Here is a 19,320-nt window from a genome sequence, read left to right as displayed (position 1 = left end):
GAGGGATCTGGCTTCCTCCTTCCACTGAGGGGTCCCACCAGAAGTAGACCTCCCAAAGCATTCTTGGATGCTTTCCCTGCTCCTGGGGAGACAGGACTTCCAGAACACCCCCCACTAGAATTCCTAAGGGTGTGTGACCAACGCCCCACCAGGCGGCTCAGTGCCCGGCACCACAAAGCCCAAACCCAAATTCCACAGCACGTTTCACATCAACAGTACAGCAGAGACAGTTCTGATCCCAGGTGGCCAAAGAAGGGCAGACCTTTGCCAGGGAGGGGACACAGGGAGGACAGGCCCCCCCCCACCCAGGGAGGCTTGAGGAGGAGGCTGGGTGTGAGGGTGACCTCGGAGCCCCACCCCCTGGGGAGGCTGGGGGCTGATGAATTTAGAGGTGGAGGCATGTGGGACACTCCCTCAACGTGGGGAGTAGGGGGCCACTGGGGAGCTGATGGGGAGAGAGCCCCCAAACGGGGCCAAGCCCATGGGAAGCCGGAGCCCTGGGGCCGCCATTCTTTGAGGCCAGCTAAGGTCAGGGTCCATCTCTGGTTACAGTTAAATGAGAGGAAATAAAGGGCTATACACACGGTGAGAGGCAGATTGGGGAGTCCACGTACCCCGATGATGGCGTTTAGCTCCGTCATGGTGACCTGCTTGGCACGCTCCACGGCCTGTGCCACCTGCTGCTGGTGCTGCGGGGAACAGGGGGTGCGTGAGATGCGGCTGCCTTCCCGACACAAAGGGCACAGGGAGGGCCGCTCGGGACAGGTGGAGACGCGCCCCCCCCCCCCCCCCTTCACAAAGCAGAAGAGGCCCACTAAACAGGTGGGACAGGGCATTTTCGCCTTCTTTCAGCCCTTTCCAGCGAGTGTGCATTACTCGTGCAAACGTCCCATGAACTGTTTCAAGTTAAAATAGGGATGCGCCCAAAGACGGCCATCGGTCAACCGCCTTCCTCTACCACACATACAAAAAAACTCCCTTCCACGCATTTGAACAGGAGCTAGACAGGAGATGATATTCTTCGATGATTAGTTTTCTCAGTGTGGGTAACGGCTGTCGTGTAGGAGAACCTTCCCACTCGTAGGCAACGCAGCTAGGGCACTGAGGGGTTGTCAGGGTCTGCGCAACTTGTGTTCAAGGAGCTCAGAAACAAGTATGTGAGGGGCGCCTGGGTGGCTCAGTCGGTTGGGCGTCCGACTTCAGCTCAGGTCATGATCTCCCGGTTCGTGAGTTCGAGCTCCGCGTCGGGCCCTGTGCTGACAGCTCGGAGCCTGGAGCCTGCTGCGGATTCTGGGTCTCCCTTTCTCTGCTCCTCCCCCACTCACGCTCTCTCTCTCTCTCTCTCAAAAAGAAATAAAGCTTAAAAAAAAATTAAAAAAAAAAAAAAAAAAGAACCTTGGAGAATCCCAAACAAAAAATATTAAAAAAAAAAAAAGAAAAAAGTATGTGACTCTATATACGCTCAATCCCTCTCCAAGTAAAGGGAGGAACAAAAACGTGTCTAGAGAGAAAGGGAACGTGAGAGCGATGTGCGGGCTCACCGGCTATGACCGACACCCCACTCTGGTGCGGGACGCTGAAAACAGGCAACCTACGGGACATCTCTGTGCCTTCCACACGTACAGGTTGCCATGAACCTAAAGCCGCTCTATAAAATCGGGCCTAGTTTAAAAAAGGTTTTCTTGGTACGTTCGTTCCCTTCCACCTTGGAAGCAGTTCGTACCTGCTTCCTATGCAGCTGTCTACCTCACTGGGCTGCAAGCTCTGAGGACGTCACCCTATCCTGTTTTCACGTAGATTCGATCGTTGACCAGTGGCTACTCTGATTCAGAGACCTAGGAGTCCAGGGGGGAGCGGAGGTGGTCCCAGCCCCTTGGTGGGGGGGGGAACAGAAGGCAGGGCCTGCCCCAGCTGGAGGGAGCTCTGCTGGACGCAAACAGGCCCCTCTCAGGCAGCTCTCCTGTCTGCCCTGCACCAAGGGGTCTCCTCGGAGACGCTGCCCTCGTGTCACCCACTAGCCCCGTCCAGGCCTCAGGGGGTGGTCCCTTGCAAAGTGTGCTTGGTAGGTAATAGACCGACTGGCCATGCCTCTAAGGAGGACACTCTGTCCTAGGGGCTGGGGTCCCCCTTGGGAACTCATTCCCTTTATAGGATCTGCCCCTTAGCACTATCTGGCCAGGCTTCTTGCTTCTAGATGTTTCCAGGAGTGGGAGGTGGGGCACAGAGAAGCAGTGTCTGGGAATGTCTGTTTGGATGGGAGGTGGGGGGGGGGGGGCCGAGAGGCACCCACTGCTAGCCCCATCACAGGCCAGGACCCTCCTCTTTGGTCTCAGGCAGCAGCAAAGAACCCGTTCCACTACAAGAACGAGCAAATGCCCCCCCTGATGTGCTGGAGAAGTTTCCATAAAGCCCCAGGTTGCCAACTACAGCCAGTATGAACGGACAGGGGCAGGGGCTCCGGTAAGACCCGGCCGGCACCGGGCTGCCCTAAAAACACAAGGAGGACACAGTTAAAGGAGGTCTTACCTCTTGTGACAGGAAAGGCATGATCTGTGCTAAAATCGTGTTCAATCTCTTCGCGATCTCTGTCTGCAAAAGAAGGGAGACCGCGTGAAGCCCAGGCGGGTCGATCAAGTCGCTGAAATGTCACACAGGGGGGAAGCGCAAACTCCCCCTCCACCGCTCCCCGAAACCACAGACCCTCCATGCTTTCTCCTCGCCCCCCCCACCCGCCCCGCCAAGCTGGCCTCCCGCCAGGAGGCCTTGCTAAAAGTCCACAGCACACAACATGACGAAACTTCTTCCAACTGCCCCCCCGCCCCTCAAAGGCCAGGCTGCCTACAGTTTGCAGAGCTCCGATTTCCTATCAGAGGTGGTCTATGTGTTTGGGTCAGAACGCAGTCTGCCTGCTCTGGGTAGAAGCCCTAATTAAAGCAGAACGAAACAAGGACCTCCCCTTCCCCCACCGCACTAAAACCTAGAGCAAGACAGGTTCTCTGGCTCTCAGAGCGGGAGGTGACAGGGAGCCCCCAGGGCCACATGTGCCAAAGGGATATGTGGATAAGGGGACCCGCTTCACCCCCCCTCCGGTTTTCACTTTGCAGCTCCCTAGCCAGAACGATCCCTCCCCCCCCACCCCTAGTTGTGCTGTCCGGCCCGAAATCCCACCATTAAGGCTTCACTTTTTAGGGTAAGGCACTGCCTTCTCGAAGAACTGCTCAGGAGGTAACTGGTTGGAACCCTGATCCTGCACATGGGCCACTGGTAGGAAGGCTTGACCAGTTCTCTGCTCCACCACCAACATTCCAGAAAAGCTCCCATTTAGATGAATATCAACCACTTCTGCCACCCTGCCCTATGTCAGCCCCGGATGAAGAGTGGTTTACAAAAAAAAAAAAAAAAAAAAAAACACCAAAAACTTGTGTCACATGGTTAACGGTGACCAGGCAGGAAGGCCGAGCGAGGCCCACTGATAGAGGCACACGTCTCGCGATCGCTTTTCTCCGCTCGCAACAAATCCTGAGGCCGCCAGGACTGAGGGGGCCCAGGGCGGGCTGCAAAGCTCTCATCAGCACACTGCAAACCATGACAACAGCCTTTAAAAATCTGTGATCATCTGCATGTCAAACGATTCTCCACGAGAAATCCTTGTGCACTTAAAATAAAAACAACGCTGTCTGAAGGCTTGCAAACAGACCCCTATTCCGGGAGCTCGCACCGCCACCACTAATGAGGACGTCTCTGATTGGCGAATCGGAGACAGGCCACACCCCCGGGGGACCCGAGGGGCCCGGTGCGGCCCTACGTCCTGGGGCGCCCGCCACAGACACAGACAGCCTGTCTTCTACACCAGGGATTGCTACACTCTGCCGATCAATCACTCTGATCCTCAGGAACCGGGGCCAGCGTTTCCCACTGTGGGCATTTGGGCGCAACAGTTCTTTGCTGCAGAGGACCGTCCCCGGTATGTGAGACCCACTGAATGTCAATAGTGGTCCCCGCTTCCAAACTGCAGGGTAGAGAGGCAGTATCCTGTATTCCCCTGGCTGAGACCTATGGGCCTCACTGCTGCATCTGCACATTTGAGTATATACTCCAGTGAAGGTCACTGCATGTCAGACTTTCTCAGCCCCCGTGCCACTGCCATTTGACATTTGTTCCGTGCACTGCAGGGTTTTTAGCAGCCACCCTGGGCTTCACCCGCTAAATGTCCGTCATTTATAATGTAAGGAATCTGGGAAGATTGCGAAGTAATTGCTGTATAAATTATTAACCTAAGGAAGTGGGAAGAGTGCCACCCCAAACCAGGACCCTTTCTCATTTCTGTTCATTTTTTCCTCGGTTGATCGTGGGGAAGGGGAAGGAAACAGGAATCAGGGCTGTATGGGGCGGGAGCTCTAGAACAATCAGTCTGCATCTCAGTCCAAACCTGCATAGATCAACATGGTCACTTAACTGTCACACGCTGATGTGACAAATCAGAATAGAAGGATATATTAAAAACGTAAAAGAAACAGAAATAAACTAAACAGGGTGCCCGGGTGACTCAGTTGGTTGAGCGTCTGACTTCGGCTCAGGTCATGATCTCACGGCTTGTGAGTTCAAGCCTCGTGTCAGGATCTGTGCCGACAGTTAAGAGCCTGGGGCCTCCTTCAGATTCTGTGTCCCTCTCTCACTCTGACCCTTGCTCGCTCACACTCTGTCTCTCTCTCAAGAATAAAATAAAACATTAAAAAAATTGTTTATGTTTTATTTTATTCTTGAGAGAGAGAAAGAGTGCAAGTGGGGGAGGTGTAGTGAGAGAAGGGGGGAGACACAGAATCCAAAGCAGGCTCCAGGCTCTGAGCTGTCGGCACAGAGCCCGATGTGGGGTTCGAACTCACAGACGGTGAGATCATGGCCTGAGCCAAAGTCAAACGCTTAACCAACTGAGCCACCCACGTGCCCCAAAATATTTTGGTAGGGGGGGGAAGAGAGTAACTAAACAAACCAGGCTCAATGCTTAGGAATCTCATTGGTCCAAAGCCTCTTACCTCAAATGACTAGCACAGCAGTGCCTGGCACGTAGTAAGTGCTCAATGAACACTCAGCCAGAAGAATCTCAAATAGCCTCCCTGCGTTTATTTTTCAAGGCTTCCTATTGCAGGGTCCCCGTGGCCGCAGATCAACACGGGCAGGACGGGCCCGGTGGATGAAATGTTGGCGTACAGCTGGGAGGGGAGGTGGGTAAGCTCTCCGCCAACAGGATGAGGCAGTGCGGTCGAGCCAGACCAACTGCAAGCCTTCTCGGTGGGTCTCTGGCCGCTGCCCCCACCCCTGAGCCAGGAAGGCAGGCGGCGGGCAGGCTCTGAACCCCCACAGTTACTGTGGTCTACGTGTAGCTACAGCTTTCGGGGGCGGGTGGTTATAAAAGGTTTCCCATCTGCCTACTTCCTCTAGCAAATAGGTCAAGTATCAGGGTCTTGGGAGTTCAAGGCAAAAAATGAAAAGTAGCTGTCCTTCCCCTTCCCGATACCCTTTAGCAAACATGCGGCCACAGCCTCCCCACAGGTGGGCTCTTCCTTCCTGCAGGGCTCGGTCCGGAGCCCAGCATCCTCTGGTTTTGAGGAAAAGGGACCTGCTGAGAGTTCACATAGCTGTGCCCGGTTCAAGGTTTGGCATCCGGGCCACCAGGTGACCACGGCTCAGAACAAGTTCCAGTCTCACCCTTCCACCCTACTGGAAGCAGTTCGTGCCTCCTTCACCCACGTCCCAACACCGCAGGTATCAACCAGGGGCCATCAGAACAACTCCACACAGACAAGGAACTTTCTGGAGGCCTGGGGCATCGGCATTCAGGCCCCGTCCTGCGCCCAAACCCAATGAAGGTCTGGCAGTGCGAGATAGGATTACGTAGGAATGGGAGCAGGGCAGAGAGGGGAGGGGTGGCTGTATACTTGGAGAGCATTTATAGTAAAACAGGGCTTCCCCGTGGATGGGTCTGGGGTGGGAGGAGAGCACGCTCCTTCCAGCCCCCCTGGTCTCCACCAATAGCAGAAGCGGGACTGAGCCACACCCATCTCTACGCAGGCCACCCAACCCCGGGAGTGGGCTCACCACACTGGTGAGTTCACTCAAAGACTGTTTTCAACATTTTTTTTTTTTTTTGAGGGCGGGGATCGCAGGGGGGGAAGCTCCTGGAAATAAAAGCTGGCCGGCCAGAGCCACTCGTAACAACAAGAGTAACAGCTAACACCCACCACCCCAGCTGTTCCCAAGCACGTTCCATGAGCTCGCTCGCAGTAACCCTGTAGGGAAGGCACTTAGAACTACACTCTCCATGTTTCAGATGGGGAAACTGACGCTCGCTCGGCAGCGAAGCAACTTCACTAAACGCCTTCCTACCAAGAAGCCAAATTTTGACATTTTGAGAGAGCCTGGAGAAGTCTCTTTGAAAGAAACACTACCGTCGGGGTTAATAATCGACAGCATTTCCGATTCGAACAGCTGTTAAAACAGCATTTGGTCCAATTCAAACAAGCCCTGAACATCAGTTCCAAGAAAGGGAGGGGGAAAAAGAAAAAATCCAGACATGTGGCTTCAACAATTGGGACAGGTCACAAATCACCAACTGGAACTAGATCACACGTCGGAAAACTCCTCTCGGCGATCCAGGGAATTGTTATCAATAAGGCAGCCGTGGTCCGCGCGAGGCTGGCCCAGGTCCTTCCCTCCGCGCGGGTCCCGCAAAGTCGCCGCCTTCTTTGAGCCAGATCCTCAGATACAAACCCGAGAGCAGGCAGGTAGGTGCCGGCGGCAGGAAGACGGCCGCCTTTGGAAAAAGGTGTTTGGGGAGGCTGGTGCGGCCTTTGAACATTGCTTTTCAAGTGTGGTTCAAAGCAGTCAGCTTTGCTGGTGGAAAAACACTGTTCCTCAGAAGGCACTAATCTACCAGACACAGACAGAAGCAGTTCAGAGACAGGTGCACAGAGACCCCGCGAGATGAGGAATCTGTGCTCCCGACTGGGCGCGGGGAGTAACGTCTGCCCCGCATCTCCGTCGAGACTGTTAGGCTAATAAACGACGGAAAACAAGATAGTGGGGGGCAAGGGTAATTTCCCAAGGAGCAAGCTGCTCAGCGTGCCTTAGTGGCTCCCGTCTGCGGGATGATCATCTCCTCATTAAAAGCAGGACCTCCGAACATCTTGCTGTAAACCGAGGGTACCTGAGCATTCTAGAAGGCTGCGTCTCGAACCGCGCTCCTGTATGCATGGCCCTGCTGCTTAAGCAGCCTCGGGCCCCAGCCCCCCTCCCGGCACGCTGAACAAGGGGGGCCGGCACCTGCTCTTGCTCCCCGCCCCACCGCCTTCCTGCTCCTGGCCTGCAGCATCCAGCCAGCGTTTGGCCCTTTTTCTTTTTTGAAAATGTGGCTGACCGCTCAACACAGCCCACAGCCATGTCCACCTGACCCTCTCCCTGCCATTTATTTTCAAACCGCCTGGTCGTCTGTACCCGTGGGCTTTCAGGTGCTTCATTTTCATCTCAGCCAAATGGGAACGGGGAGAAGGAGAAATCTGCCACTTTACTTTTTTGTTTTAATTTTTTTTTTAACATTTGTTTATTGTTGAGAGACAGAGAGAGACAGAGTGCGAGCAGGGGAGGGGCAGAGAGAGAGGGAGACACAGAACCTGAAACAAGTTCCAGGCTCTGAGCTGTCAGCACAGAGCCCGATGTGGGGCTCGAACTCACAAACCGCGAGATCATGACCTGAGCCGAAGTCGGACGCTTAACTGACGGAGCCACCCAGGCGCCCCGAAATCTGCCACTTTAAAGAACATGTTATGGGGGCTCCATAACATGGTGGCTCGGTCGGTTAAGCGTCCGACTTCGGCTCAGGTCATGATCTCCCGGTTTGTGCGTTCAAGCCCCACAACTCTGTGCTGGCTGCTTGGAGCCTGGAGCCTGCTTCGGGTTCTACGTCTCCCTCTCTCTCTGCTCCTCCCTGCTTGCTCTCTCTCTCTCTTAAAAATAAATAAACATTAAAAAAGGTAAAATAAAGAGCACGTTATGACCCAAAGCCACGCAGCTCTGGTTCTACCCACCCCACCCCCACCCCCCAGCTCTTCTGCCTCCATCTATCTAGCCATGTGGCTTTGGGCAAATCACTTCTCTCCCCCAGGTTTCAATTCGGTTGTCTACACAACAGTGGCCAAGTGGTACCTTGTAAGATCTAGGCGAGGTCACTTAGTTTTAGCCTGCTAATCATTCCTGAATTGCTCTGTGACATAGCGCTCCTCCATAGAGCTCAGTAAAATGGAGCACGGCAAGAGTTTAAAGGATGATGAGAGAAGGGACAAGCCACCTCCAGCCACTTGGAGGCGTGGCTGGGCTTTGGGGGGGGCGGGGGCTGGGGTGCGGCTGGCTGACTCAGTCCCCAGGAGCAGTCCTCACAGCACAAACCATTCAAGAGCAGTGACATCCCATCTGTCAATGTCAAGCAGCTACTGTCCGAAGGGCTCATCCTGGTGGCCGGGCCACAGATTTCTCCTCTAGAAACGTGTGTGTTTGGGGTGGGGACCCAGTCCACTCTGGGGTTCTTGAATTTTAGCCGGGTTTGACCTGGTTCTCGGACTCAAGTCCCGGGGTGTTCAAAGTGAATCTGCTTCATCTTGAATTAAAATCAGAGGGGCACAAGGGGAAGTTGGGGGCTGTGCAGAAGAGGGAGGGTGCAGCAGCCGGGCACCACAACCACTAAGCAACCAAATGGTGGAAGGTTCTGGAACAATGCGCTGGAGTAATTTTAACTCAAAATATCCCATTGCTTTTCCCAGGCAATTCTAAATTGATAGGCCCTCAATTATTGGACTGTACCAAGAAATTCCTTGCCAGGCAGTTTCTGCTCAGATCGAGCTTGGAGAGAACTCAGATAAAGCAAGTGGGTGTTTTATCATCAGCGGGAAGGAAGTCCAGGCACGAAGCGGGGTGAGACCTCCAGCAAAAGCGGGCGTGGGGAGCCCTGGCCCCACAGGCTCTAGGGGAAAACAGCACCACCACCACCCCCCTTTAAGAAGGGGGGCAAATAAATGATCCACTTAGCAGCTGAGGGAGATAATGACCCCTGCTTCTGGAGGGGCTGGCAGGGTTTACATCACAGATCACTCAATGATAGGTGAGCCTCCTTAAAGGCCCTTTTAGCACTGACATATTGATCAAATTATATATAACTACAATGCCATTAAATATTTATGCCTTCCGAGGAAGCCTGCTGAATTCTTTATGCCGGGAGGGCTTGGTACAAGAAAAGGCCCAGCCTGGTGTGACCCTGACAATCTGTCCCCCGAGGGAGGGAACAGGACGCTGGCTGGGGCCAGCTTATGCCAGACACTGTGTGCGCTAGTCCCCGTGTCCTTCACGCAGAGAAGGACGGCAGCGAAGATCCAGTACCCTCGCCTTCATCCAGCTAAGCCCCACGGAAGGGAAGAGTCTGGGGTGCCCGCGGTTGTGACAGGACCCTCCACGTGCTCCCCGAGAAGGAATCCCGCCTTCCTTTTCTCTGCCTGCTAGAAATCTCCGGCATTTCCTTCAGGAGTCTGGGGAGTGAGTGAATCGGGAACAGTGAGCTGAGTGAGGAAGGGGAAAGAGTGTGTGTGGGGACTGGGGGAGAGGACGCACCTAGCCTACTGGCCCTGGGAAGAGTTGGCAAGGTGAAGCCTAGGGACTTGCACTCCAGCCCCAGGCCTGTCCTGCACTCGGGCTTCAGTTTCCATTGCATGAAAGAGGCAGATTTGGGCCCGGTATAAGAACGAGAGCTCTCAAAAATGAATCAGGTGCTGCGTGTGGGTGAGCGCCCCGTCCTTAGGAGCATTCAACGGCGACTCAACAGGGACACAGGGTTAGACGCCACTCCATGGGAGTAACCTGGGCCTAGGTGACAGCCAAGTCCCTCCCCGCCTCTAAGACTCTATGACTTTCATTTCTCAGACTCTCAATCTCCATCCACCGGGCTTCCTGTTAACAAGATCCAATAATCTTTAAATATTTGTTCACTTTAATTTCTTGGTTCCCAAACACATTAAACTCTGCCTCCCACCCCCACTCCAGGGGATGGCCCTCAAAGAGCTTGCTTGTGTAGACAGAACAGGGAAAGCCTTTTCAGATTAGACCTTCCCCCAACACTGCCCATTCATCCCAGGCGCCACTACCCACCCCCCCCCCATCCCTTGGGCCCTCCATCCCCTCCCTCCCCTCAGATAACCCTCTGCCTCCCACCCCCACCTTCCCAGACTCCATTGGCCAACTCCCGCCAGGAGGAAAAATTCTCAATTCAGCCCTGTGGGGTTGCCATGGCAACCCCCAGCCACCTAATCCCCCTTAGAACATTATGCAAATCTCCCCTTGCCCCTCAACAGGCTGTAAAAGTCACATTACCCTTGCAGAGGCAGCTCGTTAAATTTTGGGGGTCTCCCCATAAGGTCAGCACTACAAATGAAACACTGGCTAGGACTTTTTAAGGACACAGGCTGGCTGGCAAATCTGGGTGGCAGGAAAGGAAAATGAGGTGTGGGGGGTGGGGGGGGGAACAGGCTGACTGTGGGCAGACACAGAGCCCCATTCTATCCACCCACCACTGAGTTCACCACCAACAGGCTGGTGCCTTCTTAGATTAAAGGGGTCAAAGGGTCCTCTCTCCCTAGGCAAGGATGGCAGGAGGGGCGGCATGTCATAGGCCATAAAAATCACGATCGGTTATTTAGCAACTTGTTTATGGATCAGTTACCTCTCAAACAGACCTCCTCCCAAGTCACCGCCACGTTCAACCTCTCATTTTACAGATAAGGAAAATGAGGCCCAGAGAGGGCCGAGAGCCGCCCTGGGTCACAAAGCGAGATGGTGGCGACCAACTCTCCCTGCTCTGCAATCGAGAATCCTTCCCCCTACACCAAGGGTTCACAACCAGGGGCAACTGTGCTCCCCGGGGGGGCCTCTGGCAATGTCTGGGGACAGGGGTGTCACAACTGGAGAGGCGCTACTGACAGCTAGTGGGTAGGGGCCAGGGAAGCTGCTGATCTTGGGAAACACAGGACAGCCTCACCCCAAAGAATTATCCAGCCTCAAATGTCAAGAATGCCCAGACCGAGCCACCCTGATCTACACGTGGCTGACACACGTTTCACTGGATTCTTCAGAGGCGTTGTCTGGGGCCTTCCCAGCCCCGGAATCAAAGTCTGGAAGTACATACAGGTAGGTCTTGGGGGGGGGGCCATGCAGGAAGACCACGCCTCAATATGGCCTGTGGGACGAGTCATTGGTTCCTGATTGAAAACAGACCTTAGTTTCTCGTTCTGAACCTGCCTCTGGTCCACCTGAGACCACGAGCCAGTCACTTAACCTCCCCAGACGGCAGTGTTCCAGTCAGTGCTCCTGTCAGGGAGTGCTCGGGACACCTACGCTGCTATGCTGTGGGGCTGGGCCTGTGGGGCCAACAAGCAGTAAACGGGAAGGGGCCCTGGAATGTTCCACCGCATCCACAACCCCACGACTCTTGTCCTCGCTCTTTGAGGCCTTGGCAACGCCAGAGACTCTGTCCCATTGGGAGAATACATTGCCGAGGCCCTCCTACGTGCAAGAGACTGTACCGAGCAATCAAGAGGCATCATCTTATGTGATCCTTGTAATGCTCCCTATGACCGCACGGTCCACCAGATGAAGCCACGAGCCACGGGGGGCTAGCGAACGTTAATGAAAACTCAACGTAAAACTCAGATTCTCACAGTAGCCACATTTCAAGGGCTCCATAAACACGGGCGGCTGCTGGCTACCCATACTGGACGGTGAGCCAGACCTTTCCGCCGTTGCAGAAAGTTCTACCGGACGGCACTGCTCTAGCAGGTAGGTGTTATTATTCTCCCCCGCATCAATTGAAGTTCACAGGAAGTCTACCTAGACAGCCCCAGGTCGCACAGCCAGTTAAGTCCCGACACGGGACTCAAACCCAAGGTTCTCTGGCCTCCAAGCCTGTCCCTCGGCCACCAGGACTTAGCCCTCCCAGCTCCTGATGCTCTGCACCTGACCAGCCAGGATGCCCCTCCGAAAACCAGTGGCTTCTGACGGAGCAACTCTGAGCCCTCTGGCACGGAGGGGCCAGTAAAAAGTCTCATCAGGGACCTGCCCTGCTGCCCACTGGTGGGGCTGGGCAGGGGGGGGAGTGAGGGAGAGCCGCGTGGAGGCCCCTTGAGAAGGGAGGTCAGACCCAGGTGGGAGAATAGAGAAACTCCAACAGGCCACAAAGGGAGAATTATCTAGACCGCACCCCCACCCGCCCCCTTTGTAAGTTCCTACAGGCTGGATACCGCACGCAGGTATCGGGGGACACGGAGGCCAGCATCGCATGTATCGGGGGACACGGAGGCCAGCATCGCGCCGACGGTGAGAGGACTCTGGCAGGGGCGGGGCTGCTCTCTGGGGGCGCTGCTGCTTCTCTCCCCACTTCAGGCTGGCTTCGCGAAGATTCCTTGTTCCTCTGGGATGAAGTGCGAGGGCCTCAGGACTCCAACTGCCGACCTCAACCCCTGCAGAGCCTTCCCCTCCACCCCCCCCCCCCCAGGATGTCTGCCCTGAGGCAAAGCCAGGTAAGATCGAAACATGGCAGCCCTCTCCCGGGGTGGGGGAGCTCAGAGGAAGGGGCCCCTTCCAGGAAAAGCAATGGGGAAGGGTGGAAGGAGAAGGGAGAGCTCTCCTGGACCCATCAGTCCTGGCCGACTCACGGCCTCCACCTACTGGATCTCAGGCTTGCTCTGTTTCCACGGGGGGCCACTGAGCCTCTCAGTCTAGACCGTCTCGGATCACTTGTGGCTTCTCGGCCGCCCCTTGCGTCTGCCCTACCTCTTCCTGGGCAGGAAGTCTGATAGTTCCTGTCCCCCACCCTGGCCTCGCCCACTAGCCCCCGCCCCCCCCCCCCCTCACCAGACTGCTCCACTTTTCCCAGCACAGATCGCCACTGATTCACAAAGCACGCCCCCCGACGGGACACCCGGTTTCAGACTCCGGGCTCTCCCGAGATGCGTATCTGGGGACCGAGTAGCAGGCCCCCTCCTCCAGCCTTCGGGTCACAGACTGGCTGGGTGGTGGTGGAGGAGTCTAGCACCAAAGCCTTCTCGACTAGTTTAGGAGGAGTCCCCCTCCCATGCCCCCAAGGTGCTCTTGGCATTCCCAGTGCTACAGGACTGGGAGAAGGCTTCCTGCTCCTTGGAGTCTCCCGTATGAAGGAACAGGTAGCTTTCCTCGGCACACTAAGAAGGAACTTCCCCTGTTGGGCTAGTCTAGTCTTCAATCGGAATTACAAGGGCCACAACAACTGCAACAAACAGCTGAAAAGCAGCGCACGATGGTTACCAAGGATTTAAAAGGATAGCAGGACAAAGTCCTGGCACCTGGAACATTCCATGCCCAAAGAGACAGCCAGGGCATGCCTAACTTGCCCATCCACCCCCAAGCCACCGACCCTCGATTCCTTCTCATAATCCCAATTCAGCCTGGTTTCCCTTCTCTACCCCCTTCCTACCCACCCTTCCCCCGTATCTCTGCTCTGTCATCTCCCCTCCCAGCTATCTCTTTCCTCACCACCTCCCTTCTTCCCTTTTCACGTTTAAACTGTCCACCGTACAAGGTGAAAAACAAACAAAACAAAAAACTTGAGCTAGATTAAAGACGCTCTAAGATAAAAAAAAAAAACTCAGGACGCTTCTCCGTTCCTTCCTCCAATCACAACTTTGCAGCCAAAAGACGTCTCTCTCAGAAGCTGGAGAAACCCTGTATCCTTCCCAGAAAGTCCATAATGCTCTCAGGGTCAGGGAGAACCCCCAACTGGAAGGTTACCCTCTGCGAGTCTCCCCTCCCCCAAAACGTGGCCCAGCACCACGCAGGGCTCAGGGGGCCTCAGTGAATACAAAATGGTCCTATCCCTTGGGGGACTCCTGGGCGTCATCCTTCCACACACAGCCAGCCCCTGCCCCTGCCGCCCCGTCCAGTTTATGAACACAGCCCTCTAGTGCCCTGGATGTATACAGGTCATTTTCACACCCCGCACTCTGAGGCTTCTGTCCTGCCGTTTGTTTGTCCGACGCCCAAATGCCTGTCGTTTTAGGTTCCTAAGATGAAAATGTCTTCGCTGCTTTGTAAACAGTCAAGTGCTACGGAAACACCAGAAGTCGATGTTATCATAATTATGTATGTGGAAGAACAAAATTTTCAGTCTGTCCTCCATAAAGGTCTTCTCCTGAGGTTATACTTACTGGTGGTGGCGGCAGCTGCCCCAGGCCCCCAGACCCCGGTCTGTGTCCCTCACTCGGTGGGTGGAAAGGAAGAGGCCCCCTTTCGACACAAAAGCCAAGTCCGTCCACGCTCCCAGCCCTGGTCGTTCCCAAGCTCTCTTGTCACCCTTCAAAGGATGCCATTGGTGAAGGGGAGCTTTGGTGACAGCGGGGACAGGGGAACCTCTCCCGAAGGGTTGTGTTGCTTCTTCAGAGTCGGCTGGGGTGAAGGGGAGGGAGGTGTTTGTTCTCAGGCAAATCTCCAGGGCTGAGTTAAAGGGTCTCCGGGCTCATAAGCCCCTAAACCCCCGCATGAACCTCCACTTGAGAATAAGACCTTCCCCTCCCCACCCTCATGCTTTCCAGAGGGGGCCCCCCCCGCACAGTGAACAGCCTCCGGAACCTGAGCTGAAAGGGCCTTCAAGGTCCGAGGTCCCAGGTCCGGGATCTGCCTCTCCAGTAAGTGGAGCCCTCCCCCTCAGTCCCCACAAAGGTGGCCTTAGCCTAAACATTCAGCTAAACATTCAGTGACAGCTGGGCCCCACCCTCAGGCTGACTACAAACAAAAGAACTCCACAACAACACCGGGTGAGAACAGCCCTCCCTCCCATCCATTCCTCCAGAAACTCCAGAAAGGCCAAGTCCTAAGAAGCGCCCCCTCCCCCGCCTGCCCCCGCTGGGGTGGGGGGGAGGGGGTGCTCCTGTCTGCAGTGGATGCGGGCTTACATCAACCAGCCCACCCTACAGTCCTTACTGAGGCTCAGGCAGGAAATCCCCCCCCCCCCCCCCCCCCCGCCCTAAGTTTCTCCCCGGCCCCCACCGGAGGGGGAACACTTTACCGTGTTAAGGCGAGAGCCAGAAAAGAAAAAGCCGGGAGAGAAAAGCAGAGAGTGAGAGAGAGCGAGAAAGCAAGCATCTTGGCCCCGGAGTCGCAGAGAGCATTTGTTGAAAACAAGATATTGTCCCTTTAAGCATATAAAAACAAGGCCCTTGAGCACGCAGTTCTCACTCTGGTACACAATTATGGGTGCTTTCAGCTGTCTAGCACTGCTTCAAGTGCTCTCTTAAACCAGACTGTCAATGGCATGTTGAAAGCTATTTTGCTGGCTGCTATCATTAATAGCAAAGTGGAGAGAGCTGGCTGATGAGATTTAAATATGGGGGAGGGGCGGGTCAGAACCAGTCATTACAGAATTACCAACACGAGCAAGGAGGCAACGCCACTTTGGGGAAGAAAGTTCAAACCGGCATGTGGGGGTGGAGAAGCAGGCACCGGGAGGCCCTCCGGCTCCCTCCGCCAGCGCGGGGCGTCCCCATCCCCCACCCCCACCCCCCCCCACCGCTGCCCGGGGGCCCGGATGGCCCCCGCGGGCCAGCCCCGCAGAGCCATATGGGGACAGAGGGAGCCACGGAGTCGGGAGTGTGAGAGCAGAGAGGCCTTGGAGATCACTTTGCTGCAAAATGTCACCACCTCGCCTGGCTCCCCAAGTGGAGCCCCGCCCCCGCCCCCACCATTCCAGCTTGTGGATGGTGCTTCCGTTTGCCTTTCCAAGAGCGGTTGCCACCCAGATTAAGGAGCAGCGTCCTCCCCCTCCTCCCCCCAGGCTGGCTTTCTGCTGGCTTCTGCCTCATAAACCCCTGCCCTCCCTCTAAGTCTCGGCTCAGGTAACAGCCCTTCGGTGTAGTCTTCTGTGCCCCCCCCATCCCCCTTCCCCTCCCCCTTTCCGGGGAAGCATAAGCTGTTCTGTCCTGGGTACTCCTCCTGTGACACTGGGGCCGTATTAGCACTTACCTCACTGCACTGCCATGACTTATTTAGATGCCAACTCCCCAGCGGAGGGAATGGTGTCTGATTCGGCTGTGTAACCAGCCCCGGCCCACACCCAGCACATCCCAGGCCCCTAATAACCGTTTTGGAACGGCTCCAACCCCCTCATTTTACTGATGAAGAAACTGGATGCCGAGAGCCGTAGGAGGAAGCCTGCAGAGCTGGTAGCCAACCCACAATTAAAACCCTCACTTCCTACTCCCAGAGCTCAGGGAACCAGAATCCCACCCTCTGATGACCCCAGTAATTCTGAGTAAAGGAAAACCAGCGTGTTTGCTGAGCACCTGTTACGTGCCAAGCGCCCGTAAGAGACCCCAGCAGAGGGGCTTCCTCCGTGGCCACCAAAAAAGGAGATGATGAAGTGTGAGAAAGGGCGCCATGCAGGCCAGATCGCAGGCGGGAAACCCCACTGAGGTTTGGCCTTGACTACCTTTTGGTCCCAAGTGTCCCAGGATTTTGTGCAAACGGATAGGGATAGGAAAGCAGTTTCCCACGCAGGAGGGAAAAGGGAGCTCACTCCTACAGCGGAACGGAAACCGAGGGCCTCTGACACAGACCAGATCCTCTCTATACTAAGTGGAGGAGGAGGAACCCAAGGAGAAAAAGAGCTCTGTGCCCTCCGGGGGCCCCTGGTCCAGAAGAGTTCATGGAAAGAAGGAAGAGTCAGGCTCAGTTTCCTCGGATGATACGAGGCCATCCCAATGATCAAGCGTATGAGAAGCAAAAGAGCACACGAATCTCACTCCATATAGCAACAGCAGCAGTGAAGAATGGGGGTCCAGGGAAGGCTAGGGTGGAAGGCAGTCTGGGGCGGGAGCTCCTTGCAGGTGCACAGGACAGGGGGCAGGGGGCTTTGAGCTTGGCAGACCCCCAAAGCTGACCATGGCAGGCCCTCGGCGCAGTGAGAGGAGCTAAGTGACTGGAGAAAGCTCAGCAAGAGTGACCAGCCAGGAAAGGTGAGGTGGAAACCAGGGCCTAGGAGGAGTGCTTGGATGCCAGCAACCACCCCCCCTGCCCCCCCCCCCCCCCCCGCCCCCGCTACTCTGGAACTCTTCTTAGCTCAACCCAGACGCACCCCACAAACAGGCACTCCTGGGCAGGGTCTTTGTAACCTCGCCACCTGCTGGCTCCCTCTGGCCACCCGGCCTTCAACACTGATGGTCCCCAAACTTCAACTTGTACCTGGACATCTTCCAGCCAAGCCCCTAATTACTTGGGTGATGAGAGGGGAGGGGACAAACAGAGATCTCCCATATCCTTCTTCAGCCCCGCGTTCACAGCGGCCACGGCCGCCGTGGCTTTCTGTATCCTTGGGTAAAAAGGTCACAGGCCTTACCACTTTACCTCACCCATGAACCTGACCTCTGGGGTCGCTAGTTCTGCACTGTGTTTATTATTACGCACATCAAATCATTAGATGTGCAAATAGCTGGCAATTCACAAGAGGACGGTGGGCAAAAAGCATCCAGCTGATATGGTTATACAACCCGAAATGGGGTACTTTGTACTTTGGTATAGCCAGGTTCGCAGGCGTCGCCTTAGCCTCTTGACATAATGCAGAAAGCGGCAATGACAATTAAAGCCACAGAGTGCTATCAGTTAGTAAACAAATACACCTCACCTCTTGAGTCTTGCTAAACAGAGACCTGGGCTCGGGACAAAAGGTTGCATTAGCAGCCCCAGCACTAATGCGGGACTGGGTAACTGGGTATCTCAGCTCCCCTCCCTGGCCTCAGTTTCCTCATCTGCAATCTGGAATGGTTTGCATAAGAAGCCAGAGGGCTCCCCCCCCCGTTCCAGGATGCCAAGAGAAACTTGGAGGAAGGGTTGCTCCTCTGGGTTTATAGAAAAAGGGTGACCGTAAAAAGGGTTGGCATAGCGCTGCCCCAAAGTCCAAATGTCTCAAGTTCTCTTTTGAAACCTCAGTGCTCACCGGGGGAGGGTGAAGACGGGCTGACCCAGCTTCTCGTGCCTCAAACCCCACAGCCAACAGGTGCTCTGGGGCGCTCCTTTCGAAGCTGGCTTTGTTGGCACTGGAGAGCCTCGGCAGGGACAGGACAGGAATCAATGAGGTGGCCAGCCATCATCGCCTCCCTGAATCACCCTTGACATTCTGCCTGGAAGCAGGGGCTTAGAGGAGGTGGGTGACCCCTTGAAAGCTCAGGCCAGGCCCGTGATTCTGTAATCTTTGCTTTGCCATAATTAGGGAGGTAGGCAGAGGCGTAGGAGGAGAAACCATTTATTACTTCTGTGGGATTTGACAGCTTGAAAGAAGAACGAGAAGGATACAGGGAAACAGCCAGCAGGAGCCAGCCACAGTGAGCTTAACCTCTCGGTAAAATAAAAAACGGGCTGGACGCACCTCGGCAGCTGCCCTCTGTCAATACCCAGGGCCTATCGGGCAGACCCGGAGGTTCCCAACTGATAGGCATTTCCCCAGAGACAGCAAAGAAGACCTTTTTTTTAAAAAAAAAAAACAAAACGGTGGCGGTGGTGGTGGCAGTGAAGGGGGGGCGGGGTGCATGTGAGCGAGCAGGCGGAGGACCCCCACGCTTTTCAAAGTGCCAGCTCTGGAGATCACCTATTACATAAAGGTACAGACAGTCCCCACCCCCACCCCTGAGCTTAAAGACGAAGAATCCAGCCTGTTTGTTCCAGGCAGATGTAATCACACGAACAGTCAAGTCTAGAGGGCAGGACACTGCATGAATAATTCAAGCGCTCCAGTCACTTGATGGTGTGTGCAGATAAAACACCAGTCAACCGCTAAACAGGTCAGCTGATAAACTTGTTTGCTCAGGCCTAACCACCATCCGCCAAATGCACCCGAGACCCACACTACAATTAGTGGCTGGGTTTTCTTCTGCAGAACCCCGGCAAGCCTAGGGAGTGGCCAGCCCCATTAGGTCAGGGTTGCAGGTTAGTTTCTTCACCTCCCTGCCTCTTTGTTCCTCCACAGCCTCCGGGCGATTTCACCCAACTCCAGAGATTGCCATAAACCCGGCGAAGGCACCAGAAGGCACCACTCATTCGTGCTGGGAAAGCAAAGGGGAGCTGGTGGTAGGGCAGAGGGGACTGGCAGGCAGGGTAAAGCACCCATTTCGAGAATCCAGAGGCCTGGATTGGAGTCCCAGCCCTGCGCGACGGGCCTCCCTGAAGCCTCCGTTTCCCCGCCTGTACAAAGGGCGCAAACGCTCCGTCTGC

General features: G+C 55.4%; 1 protein-coding gene across 1 annotated transcript in view; it reads right to left on the bottom strand.

Moving 5' to 3' along the window:
* The window catches only part of TLE3 (TLE family member 3, transcriptional corepressor), a 48,832-nt gene that overhangs the window by 24,071 nt on the left and 5,441 nt on the right, over positions 1 to 19,320 (bottom strand). The window contains 2 exon segments of the mRNA XM_019441624.2: positions 615 to 689; positions 2,527 to 2,589. Coding sequence (XP_019297169.2) covers positions 615 to 689; positions 2,527 to 2,589 — 138 coding nt within the window.

The sequence above is a fragment of the Panthera pardus genome, unplaced genomic scaffold, assembly GCF_024362965.1.
Source record: "Panthera pardus isolate Hobbes unplaced genomic scaffold, ASM2436296v1 HiC_scaffold_24, whole genome shotgun sequence".
In the NCBI taxonomy this organism is placed as follows: Eukaryota; Metazoa; Chordata; class Mammalia; order Carnivora; family Felidae; genus Panthera; species Panthera pardus.
Note: the sequence above shows the minus strand (reverse complement) of the source record. Positions and strands in the feature narration are given on the sequence as shown.